The sequence below is a fragment of the Mustela nigripes genome, chromosome 2 (assembly GCF_022355385.1).
Source record: "Mustela nigripes isolate SB6536 chromosome 2, MUSNIG.SB6536, whole genome shotgun sequence".
Lineage (NCBI taxonomy): Eukaryota > Metazoa > Chordata > Mammalia > Carnivora > Mustelidae > Mustela > Mustela nigripes.
In genome coordinates this window covers 95,212,915-95,238,262 of record NC_081558.1, presented here as the reverse complement: position 1 = coordinate 95,238,262, position 25,348 = coordinate 95,212,915, and the positions used below count along the sequence as shown (strand labels likewise).

At 41.5% G+C, this 25,348-nt stretch overlaps 2 protein-coding genes across 2 annotated transcripts; both read left to right on the top strand.

Moving 5' to 3' along the window:
* Positions 1-3,215: 3,215 nt before the first annotated feature.
* LOC132009998 (proline-rich protein 23B-like) lies at positions 3,216-3,959 on the top strand. Its single transcript, XM_059387987.1, has one exon. It carries the CDS (start codon positions 3,216-3,218, stop codon positions 3,957-3,959), a length of 744 nt encoding a protein of 247 aa, XP_059243970.1.
* A 4,546-nt stretch (positions 3,960-8,505) lies between these two features.
* On the top strand, positions 8,506-10,798 carry LOC132010498 (proline-rich protein 23B-like). The gene is made up of 2 exons (XM_059388331.1): positions 8,506-8,526; positions 9,863-10,798. Exons 1-2 carry the CDS (start codon positions 8,506-8,508, stop codon positions 10,796-10,798), a joined length of 957 nt encoding a protein of 318 aa, XP_059244314.1.
* The last annotated feature ends 14,550 nt before the right edge of the window (positions 10,799-25,348 follow it).

The following is a 25,348-nucleotide window of genomic DNA, read 5'->3' as shown; positions in this document are numbered from 1 at the left end:
AGATGGAAGACTTTACCTCTCAATTATATATTGAAGATATTGAATTGGTAAAGGTAGTAAAATTTGATGGTGCTTGACAGAGAGGAGGGTATTGCTAGAGTGATGTTCTTGAGGAGGCAAAATGACATGAGATGAACTGCACAAATGGATAAAGAGGACTGTTAAAAGCACAGACATATCTTCTATGGAAAGAGGACAAAATGCAAAACATACAATCCCAGTGGAACTTAATTAGATGCTATTATGGGAAATTTTTAAAATATTTTTGATTGCTCCTTTGACTCAGCGAAAAAGAAAAAGGTGACCATCTAGTAGAAAAAATAAGAGATGAGGTATCAGAGTTTTGCAGAGAGAAGAAAGCATGCAATATTCATCTACAAGAGTGAAAAAAATGAATGAAATAGACCAACATAGTAAAATCACTGGGCAGCAATTAGTAGCCTACTTGAGGTCGACCAACATAGTAAAATCACTAGGCAGCAATTAGTAGCCTACTTGAGGTCGCTGATCAAGAATTTAAAGTAAGACTAGTCAGTGGGGTTAAGGTTTTTTCCCAACCCCACTCAGCCACACAAATGTAGCCACAGATTAACAAATATATTAACCAGCAAAGCAGGAAGCAGGAAAGGGAGATGAAGATATAAATTTGACAATGATTATAATTTGAATCCCAGGTAAAGAGGGAAGTGGGGACCAGTCGGTGTCAGTTTCAGTGAAAAGGTGATAGGATCAATGGATTTTTCCAAAAGGGAAGAAGGACTGATGGAATTTGGATATTTAAAGGACTGAGCTATAAAGTTAGGAGTTGGTGCTCTGAGAATACAACGTTTGAAAATGGATTATGGAGAGGCCAGAATTTGAAGTAACTGGCAAGGTTAAGAGTATGAGTCAATGAGGAAAGAGGACAAAATTATTGAACATTAAGAGAAGTCAGAGGCTAAGATTTGAAAGGGGGATCCATAAGCATATTAAAATCACCACAAATTACACCAGAGGTAGAATGAGTGAGAATTATAGTGAATCAAGTGAAGGCTAAAGTCTTCAAAGACAATGATAGAGACATTTGCTACACGTACATTTCATAAATGATTGGTATAAAGTATGTCTGAAACCCGTTTTCTAAACAATATTTTGATTATTTACAGATTGTGATAATATTATGAAGGTCATAAAGAAAGTGATGAGAGAGAGTGAACAGAGAAAGCCATTTCAAATAAAGTAATCAGCAATGGCCTTTTTAAGAAGGTGCTATCCAGTTGGTCTTTAATGAGGAAGGTACCAGCACTGCATAAAATTGAAAGAAGTGTTGAAACTCATTTAAAAAAAAAAAAGCAGGAATATTTCAAAGAAGAAGAAATAAGAACGACCAATAAGAAAAAAAGGGGGGAAAGAATGGCCAGTAAGCATATGAAAAACAATCCGCCTTGACTGGCTATTAGAAATGCAGAATGAAAACACAATGAGAGCATTTTACTACACCACATTTAAGAGTCTTGCAGTAAGAAATGTTTGCAATGATGTAGTGAAATAGAAACATACTCTGCTTATAAAAGTGTAAACTATGAAAAGCATTTTGGGGGAAAAATAGGAGGAAGCATTACCTGCTAATTTGGAAAGACACACAGTAACAATTAGTTATCCATTCCTAGGTATATACAATAAACATGAGTAAAGAGTCCATGATCTAAAACCAGGTTAGTCTACATTTGATTCCCACATTTAACTCAAACTAGGTATATAATTTTGGATAACTCAGCTTACCACTCCCAGCATCAGCTGTTGTGAAGACTGAAAAGATCATTTGTTTTAAGTAGGGCAGGAGGAAACGTTTGTAGGTGATAGATACCTTTACAGCATTGATTGGGATGACAGCTTCATTGATTTTCACGTTTTCCAAATTCAACCATATACATTAAATAAATATACATGGCTTTCTGTATATCAATCATGCCTCAATAAAGTGTTGGGGTTTTGGTTTTGGTTTTTTTTTTTTTTAAGAAAAAGATCACTTTTATAGGATGGGAGGTTAGGAATATGGGTATTAGAGAGGGCACAGATTGCATGGAGCACTGCGTGTGGTGCAAAAACAATGAATACTGTTACGTTGAAAAGAAATTTTAAAATTTTTAAAAAAAGAAAAAGATCACTTTTTTATTTATTTTTTTAAGATTTTATTTATTTATTTTCCAGAAAGAGAGAGAGAACACACAAAAGCAGGAAGAGAGGCAGAGAGAGAGGCAGGCTCCCTGCTGAGCAAGGATTCCCCATGCTGGACTCCATCCCAGAACCCCAGGATCATGACCTGAGCCGAAGGCAGCGGCTTAACCCACCGAGCCACCCAGGCGTCCCAAAAAGATCACTTTTTTAAACAGTAAATGGTGGACGTGTCCTAATAATTCCTCAAGAAAACAATTTAATTATAATAGTTTAAATTTCTATTGATATTATTAATAGTGTTATAAAAAAACTTAACCCTCAGGAAGAAAGTTCCACAAATATTTTACTTTAGTATTAAAACAGAAGTTTTCCTGAAGAGAAGTCAGTATTTTCCATTTACTCCTGAAATGACAGACCCAGTTCTAAAGAAATTTTCGGAGCATTTGGGTAAGTCCATTTTATGAGAGGTGATGGGGGTGTGGAGGGAGAAAGGACGGGGGTGATCTATTTGAGTAGTCTTTTCTCTAGAATGGATGAAATCTCAAGAAAACATTAGTCCTAAAGGTGAACAAGGTTTTAAGTTCTATTGCTGTTATATCTTTTCCTTTTTTTCTAAGAATGAGTTAGACACGTGTTCTGCCTCCTAGAAGCCCACAGAAGTATTCCTTAACCACAGCCTCAGCTCTAGAGCCGCACCGATACCGCGCTCTCTACGGGGCGGAGCCTCGGAAGGGGCGGAGCCTAGCGTGACATTTTGCGACTTCGGTTCCGCCGGCGTCCCTCGAAATACCCGCGCAGATCTGTCCGTGTGAGGAACCTGGGATTCGAAGGCCCCAGGCTGAGCCCTGCGCCCGTGCTGCGCCACCAGAACCCCAGGACTCCGGCCCCAGGAGGCGCCCCCAGAACTCCAGGCACTCTCTCTCTGCGTCGCCCGGTACCGCGCTCCGCCGCTCCCGCCGCCTCACCTGTCGTCGTCGAGACCTGTCACGGCGTGCAGGACCGGGTCCCTCACACCGCCGCCAGGCCCCGAGAGCGCCGCCCGCAGCGCTGTCCGGGTGATGGGCAGCTGGCCTCGCAGCCCCAGGGCCTACCCCGAGCCCTGCTGGGGACCACCGCCAGGAGGACCCCGCCCTGCCAAGCGCCGCAGAACCCAGGAGCCCGCGGACCTGGAGGGGCCCCAGGCCGCGGACACACTCACCTCCGTGGTGGTCCTGGCCACCGGCTGTGCCCTGCAGCTGCTCCTGGACGACGTAGACCTGGTGCTGGAGCCCGAGCCGACGTCGGCCCTGCAAGTGACCGTCGGAGAGCTCACTCTCGTGCTGGTCCCCGAGGCTCTCCTGCGCTCCGGAGGGCAGGGCCACTCGCCTGCCAGCCTGGAACGGGGCGCGTTCCCGAGCGCGCCCGAGCACGACGTCGCCGTCGAGCGGGGCCTCTTCTGCGTTTCTGCCCCAGAGATGGCCGCCCAAGCAGAGGCCTACGAGGAAGACGCCGACCGCGAGTTCCTGCCGCCTCGGATGGACCCTGCAGCGGGCTCCGTACCTGGGCTCCGCCCCTGCGCTGCAAGGGTGGCCAGCCCCCACCCGCAGGGCCCCACACCGGGTGCCTGGCCTTGGGCCCCCACCCCTAGTCCAAGGAGACGCTCTCCTCTCCGCTACTTCAACCTGGACGCCCACCTTCTGGAGCCCTTCCCCAACTCGCCACTCCAACCTCTACCTCCCTCTCCGAGCCCAGGCCCCCACGCGCGCCCCCAGCGCCTTCCGGGTCCCTCTCCCAAGGCCCGGAGGCGCCTATTCCAGGAATGAACTGCTCCCACAATCCCTTGCCACCCAGCGGGCCCTTGGGAGAGGCTTCCAGGAGCCGCCGTGTGTACACTGCACAACCCGCAAGAATCACCAAGCATGAATAACGGACAGATGCTCTTTTGATGCAAGCTGCATTGCAAAATTTTGGATCAATGGCGAACCGAAACATCTGAAGGGAAATCACCTCGGCAACGAAATGGTGCTGGAAATACAGTGTGCTTCCAGAAATGCGAAACGCTGCTTAGGTTGTTTTCTCTTAAGGTTACGCTTAAGTAGCTCCATTCTCCTTAGTTTTGCACTTCTTTCTAAAACCCATCCTCTCCCCAGCACCCTACCATTGCACCTCTTCCTCCAAAATTAGACATTCCTAAAAAAAATTGGGGGTGGGGGGCGGGTTGCGCCTGGATGGCTCAGTGGGTTAAGGCTCTGCCTTCCGCTCAGGTCATGATCTCAGGGTCTTGGGATCTAGTCCCGCATCTGACTCTGCTCAGCGCGGACCCTGCTTCCCCTCTTGCCCTCTGCCTGTCTCTCAGCCTACTTGTGATCGCTTTCATCTGTCGAATAAATAAATAAAATCTTTTAAAAAAATTTTTTTTTCTTAATGGGTTTTGCCCCTAATGTCCCTGCTAGTTTGTGACAACCTTGTCATTTTGACTTTTTGATAGCTGTAGGTGTTTTTGGAGAATCTAACAAATAGGTATACTGGACAAATGTTTGTTGGATACAAAACAAACACAGAATGAGGAGCAATGATCGTGTGCCCTCCTTTTCTTAATGAAAATGTTACCAAATGGTTTAAGTAATATTGCTGGGTTGGGGGGATTTTTTCCAAAAGAACCAACTCTTTCGCATGATTTTCTTCCAGATTTTTAATAAAATTCTCCAGTGCTGGAAAAGTTTCTAATTCTAAAGACTCTGTGTTTTGATAGTTCTAAGATCCTGAATATATTTTGTACATTGTTTCTGGTATATGGAAATGATTCATTATGTTGTTCTGGTATCCAGAAAAATGATTTAATTTATTTAATGCCTTATCTGTAGATTATCTTGCTTAACTAATAAAGAGAATAATATGTCGAAAATAATGAGAATATCATCTCTTTTTTCGACAAGACTCTTAACATTTTATTTTTCCTTGATATTTTTGCTGGATACTACTCCAGCTCCAGGTGGAACGGTATGGCTGTTGGGGACATCCCTATCTTATCCCTTGTATTAATATAAGTGCTTCTAAATTTTACCAAAAAACATGATGTACATGATACTACACATTCATAAAATGAAGGATAAAAATCATATGATCTTCTCAATAGAGACAGAAAAAACATTTGACAACATTTCTTTTAAAACACCTCGACATAATAAAAGCCATATATGACAAACCCACAGTTAACATCATACTCAATAGTGAAAAGCTAAAAGCTTTTCCTCTAAGATCACACACAAAGCAAAGATGACCACTCTCACCACTTTTATTCAACATAGTACTAGCAGTCCTAGCCACAGCAATCAGACAAGAGAAATAAATGTTATTCAAAAGGGTGTGGAAGAGGGTGCCTGGAAGGCTCCACTCCTTAAGTGGCTGCCTCTGCTCAGGTCATGATACCAGGGTCCTGGGATAAAGCCCCACATGGGGCTCTGTGCTCACCTGGAGCCTGCTTCTCCCTCTCCCTCAACCTGCAGCTCTGCCTGCTTGTGTGTATTCTCTCTCTCTCTCTCCCTGTCAAATAAATAAATAAAATCCTTTTAAAAATAAGTAAAATAAAAATATTTTTTAAATGGTGTAGAAGTAAAATTGTTACTATTTGCAAATGACATGATACCATATGTTTAAAAAAAAAATCTAAAGACTTGACCAAAATAAACTATTAGAACTAATAAATGAGTTCCATTAAGTTGCAGAGTACAAACTAATATACAGAAGTCTGTATATTAGCTGTGTTTCTATACACTTATAACAAAGTAGCAGAAAGAGAAATTGATAAAATGATCTTGTTTACAATTGCACCAAAAAGAGTAAAATACCTAGGGATAAACTTAATCAAGCAGGTGACAGACCTGACGAAAGAACTTGAGTTTTTCACATAAAGTATCATACCATCTGCAAAGAGTGAGAGTTTGACTTCTTCTTTGCCAATTTGGATGCCTTTAATTTCTTTTTGTTGTCTAATTGCTGAGGCTAGGACTTTTAGCACTATGTTGAATAGCAGTGGTGATAATGGACATCCCTGCCATGTTCCTGACCTTAGCAGAAAATCTCTCAGTTTTTCTCCATTGAGAATGATTTTCATGTGGGTTTTTCATAGATGGCTTTGATGATACTGAGGTATGCACCCTCTATCCCTACACTGTGAAGAGTTTTGATCAAGAAAGGATGCTGTACTTTGTCAAATGCTTTTTCAGCATCTATTGAGAGTATCATGTGGTTCTTGTTCTTTCTTTTATTAATGTATTGTATCCACATTGATTGATTTGCAGATGTTGAACCAACCTTGCAGCCCTGGAATAAATCCCACTTGCTCACGGTGAATAATCCTTTTAAAGTGCTGTTGGATCCTATTGGCTAGTATTATGGTGAGTATTTTCGCATCTGTGTTCATCAAGGATATTGGTCTGTAATTCTCCTTTAGGTTGGGGTGTTTGTCTGGTTTTGGGATCAAGATAATGCTGGCTAATCAAATGAGTTTGGAAGTTTTCCTTCCATTTCTATTTTTTGGAACAGTTTCAGGAGAATAGGAATTAATTCTTCTTTAAATACTTGGTAGAATTCCCCTGGGAAGCCATCTGGCCCTGGGCTCTTGTTTGTTTAGAGATTTTTGGATGACTGCTTCAATCTTCTTACTGGTTATGGGTCTGTTCAGGTTTTCTATGTCTTCCTGGTTCAGTGTTGGTAATTTATATGTCTCTAGGAATGTATCCATTTCTTCCAGATTGCCAAATTTGCTGGCGTATAGTTGCTCATAATATGTTCTTATAATTGTTTGTATTTCTTTGGTGTTGGTTGTGATCTCTCCTCTTTCATGCATGATTTTATTAATGTGGGTCCTTTCTCTTTTCTTTTTGATAACTCTGGCCAGGAGTTTATCAATCTTATTAATTCTTTCAAAAAACCAGCTCCTAGTTTTGTAGATCTGTTCTATTGTGGGGTTTTTTTGGTTTGTTTGTTTCTATTTCATTGATATCTGCTCTGATCTTTATGATTTCTCTTCTCCTGCTGGTTTTAGCCTTTCTTTGTTGTTCTTTCTCCAGCTCCTTTAGGTGTAGGGTTAGGTTGCGTACTTGAAACCTTTCTTGTTTCTTGAAAAAGGCTTGTATTGCTATATATTTTCCTCTCAGGACTGCCTTTGTTGTGTCCCACAGATTTTGAACCGTTGTATTTTCATTATCATTTGTTTCCATGATTTTTTTCAATTCTTCTTTAATTTCCTGACCCATTCATTCTTTAGTAGGATGCTCTTTAGCCTCCATGTATTTGAGTTCTTTCCAAATTTCCTCTTGTGATTGAGTTCTAGCTTCAGAGCACTGTGGTCTGGAAATATGCAGGGAATGATCCTAATCTTTTGGTACCAGTTGAGACCTGATTTGTGACCCAGGATGTGATTTATTCTGGAGACTGTTCCAAGTCCAGTAGAGAAGAATGTGTATTCTGTTGCTTTGGGATTGAATGTTCTGAATATGTCTGTGATGTCCATTGGAGACCTGACAAAAGAACTTGAAGATGACACAAATAAATGAAAAGATAAACCAAGCTCATCAATTGGACAAATTAATATTGTTAAAATATCCATACTACTCAAAACAATCTACAGATTTCATACAATGCTTATAAAAATACCAGTAGTACTTTTTACAGAACTAGAACAAAAAATCATAAAATTTGTATGGAAGCACAAAAGGCTCAAAGCAAACTTGAGGAAGAAAAAGACAAAGCTCGAGGAATCACAATCCCAGGTTTCAAACTATATTACAAAGACATGATAATCAAAATAATATGGTACTGGCACAAAAAAGGACACATATATCAATAGAACAGAATTAAGAGCCCAGAAATAAATCCACACTTATATAATCAATTAATCTATGACAAAGGAGGAAAGAATATACAATGGGGAAAAAGACAGCCTCTTCAATAAATACTTCTGGAGAAACTGGACAACTATATGAAGAAAAATGAAACTTTCTTAGGCCACAAACAAAAATAAACTCAAAATGGATTAAATACCTAAATGTAAGAACTGAAACCATAAAACTCCTAAAACAAACAAACCAACAGAGGTGGTAAACTCCTGAACATTGGCCTTAGCAGTACTTTTTCTTGATCTGTCCCCTCAGGCAAGGGAAACAAATAGGAAAAGATCATTTCAACACATATCAATAAAAAAGTTCCAAAACTCAATAACATCAAAAAAGGCAAAAACATAAACACTCATCACACAGAAGATGTGACATGAATGGCCCATATATGTATATAAAAACATGACCAACTGAGTAGTCAAAGAAATACAATATAAATACATGATATCATTTCACATCATCAGATTGGAAAATGTTCAGAAATCTGACTATGGTAAGTGTTAGCAACAATGTGGTGCAGAGGAAATTCTTACCCACTGTTCACAGAAATACAAAATAGGACAACTACTTAAGAAAGCAGTTTGGCATGAACTATTATTGTTAGGGTGCCACACACTACTACCTAGCAATTACCCATTGAGGGTTTTTGCCATAAATACATAGGTAAAAGTCAAAGACCTCTGTTTTAAAATTAAATGTGTTGGTTTTTAAATCCCAAATCCAACACAAACCAAGAATTTCATTTTCTCAACTTTCCCTTCTTACCTATGAGTTCCACTAATGAGGACTGAATAATCTAATTTTTTAAACAGTATAATAGAAGTCAGGCAGCAAGTCTGAAAATAAAAAGTTAACCTTTTGATATATTTTTGCTACTGTTATCTGACCTCCAAGCAAAAGACTGCAGTTAAAATTTTTTTTTAAAGTTTCACTTGATTTTTTTTAAGCTTTTTTATCACAGAAAATTAGGATTTCTAACTTCTCTCCTGATGAATTCCAAAAACCATGTAAGGGACGCAGGGAAACAGTGATCTATGATGAAGTAAAGGCTTTTCAAAGTCTTTAGAGGAGGGGCCCCTGGGTGGCTCAGTGTGTTAAAGCCTCTGCCTTCAGCTCAGGTCATGATTTAGGGTACTGAGAGCCCCCCCGCCCCCCGCATTGGGCTCCCTGCTCGGCAGGGAGTCTGCCTCCACCCTCTCTCTGCCTGCCTCTCTGCTTACTTGTAATTTCTGTCAAATAAATAAATAAAATCTGTAAAAAAAAAAAAAAAAAAAAAAACTTAGAGGACATTAGACCTAGATTACTTCTTAGAGTAAGCAAGTACTTTTTGATTCTGTATTTTGGTTACCCACCTCCCCACACCCCCGCTCTGGCCAAGAATAAAAGCAATAACCCCCATAAGGATATCCTAGAAGTATCTACATTGTCTTAAAAAAAAAAAACCCTGCTATGGGGCGCCTGGGTGGCTCCATCGTTAAGCGTCTGCCTTGGTCATGAAGCCAGCGTCCTGAGATCCAGCCCCGCATTGGGTTCCCTGCTCAGAGAAGAGCCTGCTTCTCCCTCTCCTTCTGCGCACTTTGTGCTCTCTGTCAAATAAATACATAAAATCTTTTTTTTTTTAATAAAACTTTTTTTAAAAAAATCTAAAAGCAACAAAACAAAACTCTGCTGTTGAGCTGTACTAAACCTATTCCCCTTTGGCAGAAGGAGGGGTTTATATTGAGAGGGTCCCTCGAGTCACCTGACTTCTCCTACCAATAATGCAGTGCTGACCAGTCCGCGGGAGGACTTTCAGATTCTGAAGCCAGAAGTCCGAGGCTGCGCTCCAGAACCCCAGGACTCCGGCCCCAGGAGGCGCCCCCAGAACTCCAGGCACTCTCTCTCTGCGTCACCCGGGGTACCGCGCCCCGCCGCTCCCGCCGCCTCACCTGTCGTCGTCGAGACCTGTCACGGCGTACAGGACCCGGTCCCTCACACCGCCGCCAGGCCTCGAGAGCGCCGCCCGCAGCGCTGTCCGGGTGATGGGCAGCTGGCCTCGCAGCCCCAGCGCCTACCCCGAGCCCTGCTGGGGACCGCCGCCAGGAGGACCCCGCCCTGCCAAGCGCCGGCGAACCCAGCAGCCCGCGGGCCTGGAGGGGTCCCAGGCCGCGGACACACTCACCTCCGTGGTGGTCCTGGCCACCGGCTGTGCCCTGCAGCTGCTCCTGGACGACGTAGACCTGGTGCTGGAGCCCGAGCCGACGTCGGCCCTGCAAGTGACCGTCGGAGAACTCACCCTCGTGCTGGTCCCCGAGGCTCTCCTGCGCTCCGGAGGGCAGGGCCACTCGCCTGCCAGCCTGGAACGGGGCGCGTTCCCGAGCGCGCCCGAGCACGACGTCGCCGTCGAGCGGGGCCTCTTCTGCGTTTCTGCCCCAGAGATGGCCGCCCAAGCAGAGGCTTATGGGGAAGACACCGACCGCGAGTTCCTGCCGCCTCGGATGGACCCTGCAGCGGGCTCCGTACCTGGGCTCCGCCCCTGCGCTGCAAGGGTGGCCAGCCCCCACCCGCAGGGCCCCACACCCGGTGCCTGGCCTTGGGCCCCCAACCCTAGCCCAAGGAAACGCTCTCCTCTCCGCTACTTCAACCTGGACGCCCACCTTCTGGAGTCCTTCCCCAACTCGCCACTCCAACCTCTACCTCCCTCTCGGAGCCCAGGCTCCCACGCGCGCCCCCAGCGCCTTCCGGGTCCCTCTCCCAAGGCCCGGAGGCGCCTATTCCAGGAATGAACTGCTCCCACAACCTACCGCCAGCTGGCTTCAGGTACTAGTGATCCTCCATGACACACTCTGAGCACGTGCCACCGATCAAAGATGGAACATCTTCATCGTAGGGACCCGGCAGCTGCGGGTTTGGTTTTTAGCTAAAATGCCTTTATCAGGGCGCTTGGGTGGCTCAGTGGGTTAAGCCTCTTCCTTCAACTCAAGTATGGTCTCAAGGTCCTGGGGCTGAGCCCAGCATTGGGCTGTCTGTTCAGCAGGGAGCCTGCTTCCTCCTCTCTCTCTCTCTCTCTGCCCACCTCTCTGCTGACTTGTGATCTTTCTCTGTGTGTCAAATAAATAAATAAAATATTTTAAAAAATAAAATAAAATGCCTTGATCAGTAGCAGACAAGGATGGATAGATAGATCGACAGATAGATGATAGATAGATTACTTCTGGTAAGGACCTTTAGCACAGAGGATAGACCACATATAGCCAAAGATGGATTTTTAGATCCTTTGCCTGTGCTTGCTGTGTGGACTGTTTCTTCCACCTCTGTTGTCTTCAGCCAATCCTGTATTTATTTTACCCCTACTCTTGCTTCAAATTCATGTCATTCCCCACCCCCCAGTGTATCCCCTTTTCCCATCACTTCCCAATGCATCTCTCCTTTCTCACCATTTCACATTGTTTTTCCTTCCCTTTATAATTGTGAATTTGCCTGTATGAATTCCCCAGTGTCCTTGGAGGTGCTTCTGATCACCAATTTTTTTTTTTTTTTTAGTATGCACAATACTTATTAAGAAGAGCTTTGTGAAGAAGATGACAAGTAAACAGCAGGGAGAGAGGGATAAGTTGAAGTGCTGCAGATCCAGTGACAGCCTCAGGAACTTCTTTGGGAGCTCTGGAGTTAAAATGACTGGTCAGAGTTGTCCCAGGTAAGGCTAAAATAGCCCAACTCCCTCATCATCATCACACCATTGGCACCATTGGGTGTGAGGTACCAGGGAAGAATCATAGCCCAAGGCAAGACCACTTTCTTCAGCTAAGACAGTCTCTAAAGGGGATCATAGCTGAAGGCTGTCTGTCCATAACCCTCCTAGCACTTATGGAACAATTCTCATTGAAGAGGAATCTGGGTGGTGCATCAGACCACCAACCACAACATCATAATTTTTATTCTATTTAGCATAACATTCATCTCAATTTATTCTGATCTTTAGTTATGACTAGCAATAAAAAAATTGTAATCATCTTCATATGGGTCTTAGGTATTTGGGTAAAGTATGATCACCAATTTTATCTTTCTCTTTCTTCTTGCTTTCCAAACTCCTTTCCCTGGACCTAGTCAATCAAGATAAATGCCTACTAAATAAATAAATGAATAAATGGCACACAAATGTAATACATTGGACTTTGGAAAATATTTCTAAATTTGGAATTGGAAAAAAAACAGTGAGAATTATATTTAATGGAAGGAGGAAAGGAGAAGCTAGGACGTTGTTTCACCCCAGAAGCCAACTGTACAATGTCATATTCCCCTGTAGTTTAACAATCAAGTGGGCATTTTTTTCAAGTTTTTATTTAAATTCCAGTTAACATACTGCATAGTATTAGTTTCAGGTGTACAACATAGTGATTCAGAACTTCATACATCACGTTGTGCTCATCACAAGTACACTCCCCATTACCAATTACCCCATTCCCCACCCATCCCTCTTCTGATAACCATCAGCCTGTTGTCTATAAAGAGTCTGTTTTTTGGTTTGATTCTTTTTTTTCCCCTTTGTTCGTATGTTTCGTTTCTTTTTTTTTAATTTATTTTATTTTTTTAAAAGATTTTATTTATTTATTTGAGAGAGAGACAGTGAGAAAGAGCATGAGCGAGGAGAAGGTCAGAGGGAGAAGCAGACTCCCCATGGAGCTGGGAACCTGATGTGGGACTCTATCCCAGCAGTCGGGATCGTGACCTGAGCCGAAGGCAGTCATCCAACCAACTGAGCCACCCAGGCGTCCCGTATGTTTCGTTTCTTAAATTCCACATATGATTGAAATTGTATGGTATTTGTCTTTTTCTGACTTTTTTAATTTATCATAATACTCTCCAGCTCCTTCCATGTCATTGCAAATGGCAAGACTTCAGTCTTTTTATGGCTGAATAATATTTCATTGTATATATACACCACATCTCCTTTATCCATTCATCAGTTGATGGACAGATGGGCTGTTTCCATAATTTGGCTATTGTAGGTAATGCTGCTATAAACGTCAAGGTGTGTGTGCCCCTTTCAATTAGTATTTTTGTATTCTTTGGGTAAATACCTAGCAGTGTGACTGCTGGATCACAGGGTCATTCTTTTTTTTAAACTTTTGAGGACACTCCATGCTCTTTTCCACAGTGGCTACACTACACCAGTTTGCATTCCCATCAACAGTATAAAAGGGTTTTTTTTTCCTCCACATCCTCACCAAAATTGTTGTTTCTTATGTTGCTGATTGTAGCCATTGTAACAGATGTGAGGTGATACTTCCTAGTGGTTTTGACTTGCATTTCCCTGATAAGTGATGTGATCATCTTTTCATGTGTCTGTTAGGCATCTGCATGTTTTCTTTGAAAATGTGTATTCATGTCTTCTGCCCTTTTAAAATCAGATTATTTGTTTTTTGGGTATTGAGTTTTATAAGATCTTGATATATTTTGGATACTAACCTTTTATCAGATATGTCATTTGCAAATATCTTCTCCTCAAATATGCATTTCTGAATTTCATGGCAGCCTGGGCTTTGCCTTGATTTCTCCTCAGGGTGAGAAGAACAGCTACTCAGTAAAAAGCACTAAGCTTCACAGCATAGACATTTGGTATAATATATTATTATGCATTTTTTTCATGCTTATGGGCCCACCACCCAAATTTGGCAGCTCTTATTTCTGAGTTCTTATTTCCTTAATGTCTTTTTTCCTACAAAGAAAATAAATTATTGCAGATAATGAAATCATATCCTTTGATCTCCATTTCCTGTTCCCTCCCCCCCATTCCCAGAGGATTCTGGGTATCTTTCTAGTCAAGGGTATCATTCTAGTCAATATATGAATGTTACATGTACACAGGTATAGATATAAATAATCAATATTTATGTTTAAGAATAATTAAATTTACGTAACTACCATCACATTCTTCAGTTTATTTTTTCCCTCCACTTAGCTTAGAAATCATCCTTCATAAATAGAATTGACCCTTGATAACATGGTTTGAACTGCACAAGTCCACTTACATGTGAGTTTTTTTCCCAATAAATAGAATAGAGTACTATAAATGTATTTTTTCTCCTTATGATTTTCACAATTGCATTTTCTTTTCTCTAGCTCACTTTATTATACCAATACAGTATATAATACATATAATGTACACAATATGTATTAAATTGACTGTTTATGTCATCAGCAAGGCTTCCAGTCAAAAGGAGGCTATTAGTTAAGTTTGGGGGGAATCAAAGTTATACACAGATTTCTGACTGCGTGGGGGTTGGCAACCCTAATGTCACTGTTCAAGGGTCAACTGTATGTATATATATATATATATATATATGGTTCATTTCTCCTAAAGGTTTCAGTTTCTATCATATGAATATATGATATTTTATTCATTAATATATTAATGGATATTTGTGGTCACAGTTTTTAATGTTACATACTGTAGTAAATATTCTTACACTTGTTATCTTATGCACCTGAGGAAGAGTTCCTATAGGAAATATCCCTAGAGATTGTATTTATGGGAGGTATGAGATGTACATTTACAGTTTTATATGATATATACAAATTGTCTCTAGAGTGGTTGTAACAATTTAAACAGCCTCTAGCAGTCTTTCACCATACTGGATCACCAAATTTTAAACTGTTTGCAAATGGTATCTCATTTTTTAAAAAAGCAATTTCCCAGTTACTGGTAAAATAATGAATGCAACTTTTCATGTGAATGGGCATAATACTTAAAAAATAATTTCAGGGGCACCTGGGTGGCTCAGTCCGTTGAGCATCTGCCTTCAGCTCAGGGTCATGACCTCAGGGTCCTGAGATCAAGTCCCGCATTGGGCTCCCTGCTTAGCAAGGAGCCTGCTTTTCCTTCTCCCTCTGGCCCCCTCATGCTTTCGCTCTTTCTTTCTCTAAAATGAGTAAATAAAATCTTTTTTTAAAAAAAAGATAAAAAATAAATTCAGTGGAAGGGGAGGTGAACCATGAGAGACTATGGACTCTGAAAAACAACCTGAGGGCTTTGAAGGGGCGAGGGGTGGGAGGTTAGAGGAACTGGGTGGTGGGTATTGGAGAGGGCACGGACTGCATGGAGCACTGGGTATGGTGCAAAAATAATTAATACTGTTACGCTGAAAAAATAAAAAATAAATTTAAAATAAAAAATAATTTAAAAAATAATAATAATTTCAGATACAGTGACTGGTTGGCTCAGTTGGTTAAGCGTCTGCCTTCGGCTCAGGTCATGATCCCAGGATCCCTGATTCAACATATGGGGCTCCTTGCTCAATGGGAGGGAGTCTGCTTCTCTCTCTCCCACTCCCCACTGCTCATGATCTCTCACCCTTACTCTCTTGAATAAGTTAAAAAAGAAGTTTAAAAGAAATAAAATAATTTCAGATTTACTTTCATACACTGCAAATCTTTTTTTTTTTAAGATTTTTTATTTATTTATTTGACAGAGAGAGATGACAAGCAGGCAGAGAGGCAGGCAGAGAGAGAGAGAGAGGAGGAAGCAGGCTCCCTGCCGAGCAGAGAGCCCAATGCGGGGCTCGATCCCAGGACCCTGGGATCACTGAGCCACCCAGGCGCCCCTACACTGCAAATCTTATTGTCTCTCATCTTGTCACTCATCAAATGTAATCTCTTTAACCTTCTCAGTGGGAAACACAAGTACAACTTAGATTAAAGCACTTAGCTTTCAATCTAGAGTTTCAAAGTTGACTCTTTTTAGTCCATTACTAAACAAATCTGAGAATCACATTTTCTCCAGGTAGAAAAATTGCATCTTAATTTCCTAAGCAAAATACCAAAGGCCAATTTGGGAAGTTTGAACATAGAGTTTTAGTAGAAATCATTATGCAGAGAGGATGGAGGAGCTCTTTTTTGTTTTGTTTTGGTTTGGTTTTGGTTTTGGAGTTTTTTGTTTATTTTTATTATTAGTTTCAAAGGTAAAATTTAGTGATTCATTGGTTGCATGTAACATCCAGTGATCATTGCATCAAGTACCCTCCTTAATGCCCATCACCTATTAGAATTTTCCTTATTCATATGGGATTTTTTATATATTCAAGATACTAATCCTTTATTTGTTTTATATCTATAAATATTTTCTTCCAGTGTATCACTTGTTTTTTAACTTGTTTTTTTAATTGTGCAGACCTTTGTAATTCTCATATGCTGAAATTTCACAATCTTTTCTAGTTTTTACTTTTTGTGTCAGTTTAAGAAGTATTTGCCAGGAAAGATCATAAAAGTTTCCTACGGTCTTTTGATAATTTTAAAGAATTATGTTTACCAACTTAGATATTTAGTCTCTTAGGATTTTATTTTTGTGTTTAGTTTGAAATAGGGATTAAATTTTTTCAGATAAAAAGTCATTACCCCAGGGGCGCCTGGGTGGCTCAGTGGGTTAAGTCTCTGCCTTCTGCTCAGGTCATGATCTCAGGGTCCTGGGATCGAGCCCCGCATGGGGCTCTCTTCTCAGCAGGGAGCCTGTTTCCTCCTCTCTCTGCCTGCCTCCTTGCCTACTTATGATCTCTCTCTGTCAAATAATTAAATTTAAAAAAAAGTCATTACCCCCAAATCAGTTATTGAATAGCTCATCCTTTCCAGTTCATTAGGACAATTCTGATCTATATGAATTCCATATATGATGGCAAATTAAAGACAACTTGACTTAAACAAACAATAAAAAAAAAAAAAAACCTAAATGAGAGGGTCACCAGTAGACCCTCCCTAAAGGAAATCCTAAATGATGTACTTCAAACAGAAGGATAGTGATTCCAAGGTGGAAGTTCTGAAAAGCAAAGGGAAAAAGAAGAACAAAGGACAAAGAGAGGGGCGCCTGGGTGGCTCAGTGGGTTAAAGCCTCTGCCTTCAGCTCAGGTCATGATCCCAGGGTTCTGGGATCGAGGCCCGCATCGGGCTCTCTGCTCATCTGGGAGCCTGCTTCCTCCTCTCTCTCTGCCTGTTTCTCTGCCTACTTGTGATCTCTGTCTGTTAAATAAATAAATAAAAATCTTGTTTAAAAAATATTAATAGATAATAAATATGTCTTAGATATTATATTTTAAATAATATTTATATTAACCATCAAGTGAATGAGGAGACAAATCAGACTGGGAGAAAATATTTGCAAAAGATATATTTGGTAAAAAACTGTTAGTCAAAATACACAAAGAACTCCTTAAACGCAACAATAAGAAAACAAATCAGTTCAAAGAGGAAAGCTCATAGCAATAAATGCATACATTAAGAAGCAAAAAATATCTCAAATAAACAACTTAACTTTAACCTCAAGGAACTATAAAAAAGAATAACCTAAGCCCAAAGTTAGTAGAAATAACAAATAGACAATAACAAGGATTAAAGCAGAAATAAAAGGAATAAAAAATAAAAATAATAAAAGAAATAGAAATTAAAGACAGTAGAAAAGATCAGTGAAACTAAGAACTTGTTTTTTGAACAGATAAACAAAATAGACAAACCTTTAGCTAGACTCACCAAGAAAAAAAAAGACAGAGGATTCAAATAAATAAAATCAGTAGTGAAAGAAACATTACAACTGATACCACAGAAATACAAACAAAAAAAAAAATCATGAAAGACTACTATGAACAATTATAGGCCCAAAAAATGGACAACCTATTTAAAAAATAATAAATTCCCAGAAACATTTAACCTACCAAGACTGAATCATGAAGAAATAGAAAATCTGAATAGATCAATTACTAGTAAGGAAATTGAATCAGTAACCAAAAACCTCCTAACAAATAGCAGTCAACAATCAGATGACTGCACCAATGAATCCTACCAAACATTTAAAGAAGAATTAATACCAATTCTTTTCAAAGTCTTTGAAAAAACAGGGGTGTCTAGGTGGCTCAGTTGGTTACACATCTGCCTTTGGCTCAGGTAAGAATCCTGGAGTCCTGGGATGGAGTACCGCCCGCACTGGGCTCCTTGCTCAGTGGAGAGTCTCCTTCTTCCTCTTTCCCTCCCTCTGCCCCTCCCTCTTTCCCTCCCCCTGCTTCTGCACTCTCTCTCTAAAATAAATAAATTAAAATACTTAATTTTAAAAAAAACTATCTCAAAAAAATAGAAGAGGGAACTTCCAAACTCATTTTATGAGGCCAGCATTATATTGATACCAAAATCAGACAAGGACACTATAAAAAAAAATTGTAGGCCATATTCCTGATAAACATACATGCAAAAATCCTCAACAAAACATTAACAAATTGAGGGGCACCTGGGTGCTCAGTGGGTTAAAGCCTCTGCCTTCAGCTCCGGTAATGATCTCAGGGTCCTGGGATCAAGCCCCGCAGAGCCCACTTCCCCCCTTCTCTCTGCCTGCCTCTCTGCCTACTTGTGATCTCTCTCTGTGTGTCAAATAAATAAATAAAATCTTTTTAAAAAATTAACAAATTGAATTCAACAACATGTAAATGGTTCTTATACCATGATTCAATGGGATTTATTCTAGAGATGCAAATGGATGGTACAATATCTGCAAATCTGTTAATGTGGTGGTGATGCACTACATTAACAAAATGAAGGATTAGAAATCATATGATCATATCAAGAAAGGCAGAAAAGGCACCTGACAAAATTCAACATCCATTTATGATTTAAAAAAAAAAAACTCTCAACAAAGTGGGTACAGAGAGAACATACCTCAACAGAGTAATGGCCATATATGACAAGGCCACAGCCAACATCATACTTGGTGAAAAATCAGAAAGCTTTTCCTTCAAGGTCAGCAACAAGATAAAGATGCCCATTCTTGCTGCCTTTATTTTCAACATAGTATTAAAAGACCCAGACAGAGCATCTGCAGCATTTTCAGATGACATGATATTATATATAGGAAATCCAAAAAAACTCTACCAAAAAACCATTAGAGCTAATCAACAAATTCTGAAGAGTTTCGGGATACAAAATCAATATACAGGGGTCGCTCAGTGAGGTAAGCCTCTGCCTTCGGCTCAGGTCATAGCCTCAGGGTCCTGGGATCAAGCCCCACATCCGGGCTCTCTGCTCAGCAGGGAGCCTGCTTCCCCCTGCCTCTCTGCCTACTTGTGATCTCTCTCTCTCTCTGTCAAATAAATAAATAAAATATTTCTTTAAAAATTCAATATACAAAAATCAGTTTTGTTTCTTTTTTTAAGATTTAATTTATTTATTTGACAGAGAAAGCACAGTGAGAGAGGGAACAGAAGCAGGGAAGTGGGAGGGGGACAAGCAAGCTTCCTGCTGAGCAGGGAGCCCAATGTGGGAGCCGAATGCAGGAGCCTGATCCTAGGACTCTGGGATCATGACCCAAGCCGAAGGCAGACCCTTAACAACTGAGCCCCCCAGGCATCTCCAAAAATCAGTTGTGTCTCTATACACTAATCAGAGAAGAAAACAATTCCATTCATAATTGCATCAAAAAGAATAAAGTATCTAGGACTATTTAACCAAGGAGATGAAAGACCTGTACACTGAAAACTAGAAGACACTGATTAAAGAAACACCAGAAGACACAAATAAGTGGAAAGACACTCTGTGCTGATATTCTGTGCTGAATATTACTAAAAAGCCCATATTAACCAAAACAATCCACAGATTCAATGCAATCTCTATCAAAATACCAATGGTATTTTCACAGAAAGAAAACAAAAAATTTTTAAATCTGTGTGGAACCACAAGAGATCCCAAATAGCCAAAGCAATTTGGCCGGGCGCGCGGGGTGGGGTTGGGGGGGGCAGGAAGCTGGAGGCATTACACTGCCTGATTTCAAACTATACTACAAAGCTGTAGAATTCAAAATATATGGTATTGGCATAAAAACAAACACATAGGGGCGCCTGGGTGGCTCAGTGCCTTCCGCTCAGGTCATGATCTCAGAGTCCTGGGATCGAGCCCTGCGTCGGGCTCTCTGCTCAGCCGGGAGCCTGCTTCCCCCTCACTCTCTGCCTGCCTCTCTGCCTACTTGTGATCCCTGTCAGATAAATAAATAAAATATTTTTTTAAAAACATAAATTAGAAATAAATGCATAGAAAATGCATTAGAGAGCCTGGAACAGAATAGAGAGCCCAGAAATAAACCCATGCATATATAGTCACTTAATTTATTTTCTTTTATTTTTGTTCTATTTTTTTTAAATAAACTATACCCCCGATATAGGGCTCAAACTCACAACACTAAGATCAAGTGTTGCTCTACTGACTGAGCCAGCCAGGTGCTCTTGGTCAATTAATTTATGACAAAGAAGCAAAGAATATCCAATGATGAAAGGACAATCTCTTTAATAAATGAAGTTGGGAAAACTGGATAGCCACATGCAAAAGAATGAAACTGGACCAATGTCTTATACCATACACAAAAGTCAACTCAAAGTGGATTAAAGACTTGAATGTAAGACTTAAAACCATAAAACTCTGATAAGAAACACATAGGTGGTAAGCTCCTTGACATTAGTCTTAGCAATGATTTTTTTTTTCAATTTGATATCAAAAGCAAAAGACAATAAAAACAAAAATAAGCAAGTGGGACTACATGAAACTAAAAACCTTCCGCACAGCAAGGAAAACCATTAACAAAGTGAAAAGCCAACCTACAGAATAGAAGAAAATATTTGCAAATCACATATCTGATAAGAGGCTAATATCCAAAATATGTGAAGAACTCACACAACTCAACACCAAAAAGTGAACAAAAACAACTTGATTTAAAAGTGGGCAGAGGACCTGGACAGATATTTTTCCAAAGAAGACATATGGATGGCCAAGAGGTACATGAAAAGATGCTCAACATCACTAATCATCAGGGAAATGCAAATCAAAACTACAATGAGCTATCATCCCACACCTGTTGGAATGGCTATTATCAAAAAGAAAAGTGATAGCAAGTATTGGCAAGGATGTGGAGAAAAGGGAACCTTTGTGTACTGTTGTTGGGAATGTAAATTGGTGCAACCACTATGGAAAATAATATGCAACTCCTCAAAAAATTGGAAATAGAACTACCAAATTATCCAGCAATCCCACTTCTGCGTATTTGTTTCCCAAAGGAAACAAAAACACTAATCCAAAAAGGCATCTGCACTTCCATTGCAGTAGACAAAATATGGAAACAACCTAAGTGTCCATCAATAGATGAATGAGTAAAGAAATATATATATAAATATACAGTTGACCCTTGAACAGCATGGCTTTAAACTGTGTAAGTCCGCTTACATGTGGATTTTTTTCAAGAAATACAGCACAGTACCGAAGATGTATTTTCTCTTCTTTATGATTTTCTTTTTTATTTTATTTATTTGAGATTTTATTTATTTCATTCAAGCTGCCACTACCTCTATTGTTATCCTGAGTTTACAGATGAGAAAACAGGGCTCACAGGATATTAAAATAGGGTCCCCATGGGGTACCTGTGTGGCTTAGTGGGTTAAAGCCTCTGCCTTCAGCTCAGGTCATGATCTCTGGGTCCTGGGATCGAGCCCCACATCAGGCTCTCTGCTCGGCGGGGAGCCTGCTTCCCCCTCTCTCTGCCTGCCTCCCTGCCTATTTATGATCTCTGTCTGTCAAATAAATACATAAAATCTTTAAAAAAACTAAAATAAAATGGGGTCCCCAAAGTTTCCTACTTTTAATAGTGAAGCTTCACTCTTTCAGGTGAGGTCTAGAAGAACAGCAGCCCAAAGGCCTCTCCTTGGAGATGTTCTGGTGAGGATCCTAGGACACATCCTTGGCAGGCTCGTCTGTCCAAAAGCAAGAAGGCATTGAGACTTGTGAAAACCGCTTCCTGGAGAAAATCAGCCAATGATGAAGGGACAGGGTGAGGTATACCCAGAGGAGAGAACTGGTGTAAATTTTGAAGACAGCCTTTTTTTTTTTTTAAGATTTTATTTATTTATTTGACAGACAGAGATCACAAGTAGACAGAGAGGCAGGCAGAGAGAGAGAGAGGAGGAAGCAGGCTCCCTGCGGAGCAGAGAGCCCGATGCAGGGCTCGATGCAGGGCTCGGTCCCAGGACGCTGGGATCATGACCGGAGCCGAAGGCAGAGGCTTTAACCCACTGAGCCACCCAGGCGCCCCTTGAAGACAGCCTTTATAGCTAGGAAGGAGTAAGTCTCAAGCACAGAGACTCTGGAACAATACATCATATTTCCTTGAGCTGCATGATTCTGTGAAAATCCCTCCCAGTGTTGGGACCTCACTATCTCCATCTGTCAAATGAGCAGGTGTGAGGCCAGATTCCTTCAGGCTAAAGCTGGGAGACATCCATGATAGGCCAGAGTAAAGGGAGGAAAAAGGCATGGGAGAGAACAAAAGAGACAGAATATGAGAAAGTAGGGCAATCTCACCTGGCAAATTCCCGTTCAGCCAGCCTCTCCCAGGAAGCCTTCTCTGAATCCCACCCCCATGACCCTTTTTCAGGCTCCCCTTTCTCACTCAGCCAGGCCCAGCACAAGGCCTGTTCCTGGGGTAAAGGAAATGTTGGTGAAGCTAACTTTGAGGGAGAGAACACATGAACAAAGTAAGCCGCCTCCCCTGGGAGCCAGCAGGTGCTAGGAAAGCCCCGTGGAATCGAGCTGACTGGGCCTGTGAATCAGTGAAGTGTGAGTACATAAGAGAGGGAGCTGGTGAAAGAAGGACCAAGACTGGGCAGCTGCCTCTCCAGAAGGGGCCTTGGGGAAGGACACACCAGCTGGCTGGTTCTGGGGGCAGATGCCAGGCTCTGGCGCCCACAAGCAGGTCCAGAAATGGAGTTCTGAATGCATGCTCAGTGCCCCTGAGGCCTGAGTTGGGAGCTAAGGTTTGGAGAGATGCATGAAGAAGCTGGAAAGCCAAAGCAAGTTGGTGAAGACACTCCTTGACACCCCAACTCTGCAACTTGTTAACTTCTACTCATCCTCTCACAGTCAGCTGACTGTTTCTGACCGCCTGTGCTCATTTCCTTTTGCAATTATGAACTCCCAAACCCTTTCCATCATAATTTTCATGAAATGACTGTCCAGTATCTGATTGCTTTCCCCACTGGCTCTAAACATTCTGGGAGGGCAGGGACGGTGTGCCGTTCCATTGAATGGCTGGCTCCAGCCTTGGGTCTGGCACATGGTAGGCACTCAGGAAATTCATACGGAATACAAGAATAAGTGAAAGAGGGCAGAGGTGGTGGTCTGGCATTCTTCTGGCATTCTGCTCAGGGCCCCAGTGGGGGGTGGCCTGCTGAGGATGGATGGGTGGGGAGTGGAACCCCCTGCCCCTGCTCCTAGTTTAACCTCTGATGCACAGAGAGATGGAGAACCGGGGCTGACACGGCCTGTCTGGAACCACTCAGCATGCTCCAAGCAGCCTTTCAGGGAGTCTTTGCCCTGGCTTCAGGGCCTAGCTGGGAAATTGTTTCAACCAGCTTGCCTTGCCGGGGCCTGACATCATGCCGCCCATTTTCCCGCCCTCTCCTGTGGTTTGGTGATTAGGGAGTTTGCCTGTGGCTCATTCTCCATCACACAAGCCCAGATGAACCGTGGGTGATTCCTCCAATTCACACATGGAACCAAACATCCTGGCCCTGGTTTTACTTTCCCCCGTAAGCCCTTGCGCTTCCCTGTCTGAGGGTCCTCTGAAATCCTAGAGGTTTGTTCCCAAGCAGTGTATTCCATACACAGCTTGAAGTGGGATTATAGTAGAGATAAATAAAAGATTAGTTTCCAAGTTTTGGGACTAAATAAAGGATCAAATTCTTGGTGATTGGGAGATAAAAGGAATTTTTGGGTTTGTTCATGGCTGAACCAATTCAGAAGCAGTTTTGGGTAGTGGGTGGGACCAGGAGCTCAGCTTTCCCTGGGGTCTTTTTTTGGGTCTCCTGTACTACCCACCCTAGCCATCTGGTTTCACTTCTGGGACAAGGCTGAGCAAGCTAGGACAGTGGGGAGCCCAAGTAAGGAGGCTGGTTAGAGTCTCTGACTGGTCCAGGTGTTGAATCAGGGACAGAGAGCATAACCGGTTCTTATTCCAGATTCTGTCTTCCATGTCCTACTGGAATGTAATGTTCTGATAGTACACACTGCACTCCTCTGAAAGTTATGACAATCATAACTCTCCAGAACATCACTAACAACCTAGGATTAAGTAAAAGCAGACTTCTGGCATTGGATATACTCTTTTTTTTTTTAAGATTTTATTTTTTTGAAATAATCTCTACCCCCAATGTGGGGCTTGAACCCACAAGCCTGAGATCAAGAGTCATGCACTCTACCGACTGAGCCAGCCAGGTGCCCAGATATGCTCATTTTTCATACAGTTTTATCAGCATTATCTGTCTTATTGTACCCAAGGCCTGACAGATTTGGTACAACAAGTTAGAAGGAAGAGTAGAGAAGAGTCTCTGAAGCAGAAACAGTTGAATATCAGAACAGGGAAGGGGCACCATAAAAAACAAGGAGAAAAAGAACTCAAAAAGCACTTGCTGTCAGCCATAAAAAGGTCTGACAATCTCCAGCTGGTGTTTTGCATTCTGAACCCAAAAAACCTAGGGAAAAACTAGGTTGTGCCATGGACCTTTATTTATAAAGGCAAAGAGCCCAACATGGCCTCCATGGCCCAGGTGACTAATAGTACAAAGATCTTTTCCTTTCAAGTATAAGAGTTCAGTTAACTGAGAAGTTAATATCTGTGGGAAATCCCTTTGGTTGGAGAACCCCAATTCTCCATTGGTTTGGGATAATTAAGAGATTGTTTCAGTGGGACTTGTGTTAACAGTACTGTATCAGTTGTGGTAGTAGTAGTAGTGGTAATACTAGTATCAGTGGTAGTACTAGTAGTAGTAGTAAAGAAAAATTGGCATCATTTTATGAGAATTTATCAGGCACTGTTGTAAGCACATTTCGCATATTAATTTGTTTAATCCTTAGAAGAAGCCCATGAAGTTAACAGAACTTGTTAGCTATGGGGAAAAGGCCCTGGGAGGTTTGGAAAGAATCATAATTTTTTTCATTTTTTTTAACTTTTTATTTTTTATAAACATATAATATATTTTTATCCCCAGGGGTACAGGTCTGTGAATCACCAGGTTTACACACTTCACAGCACTCACCATAGCACATGCCCTCCCCAATGTCCATAACCCCACGTCCCCCTCCCAAGTCCCCTCCCCCCAGCAACCCTCAGTTTGTTTTGTGAGATTAAGAGTCACTTATGGTTTTTCTCCCTCCCAATCCCATCTTGTTTCATTTATTCTTCTATCCACTTAAGCCCCCATGTTGCATCTCTACTTCCTCATATCAGGGAGATCATATGATAGTTGTCTTTCTCCGATTGACTTATTTCGCTC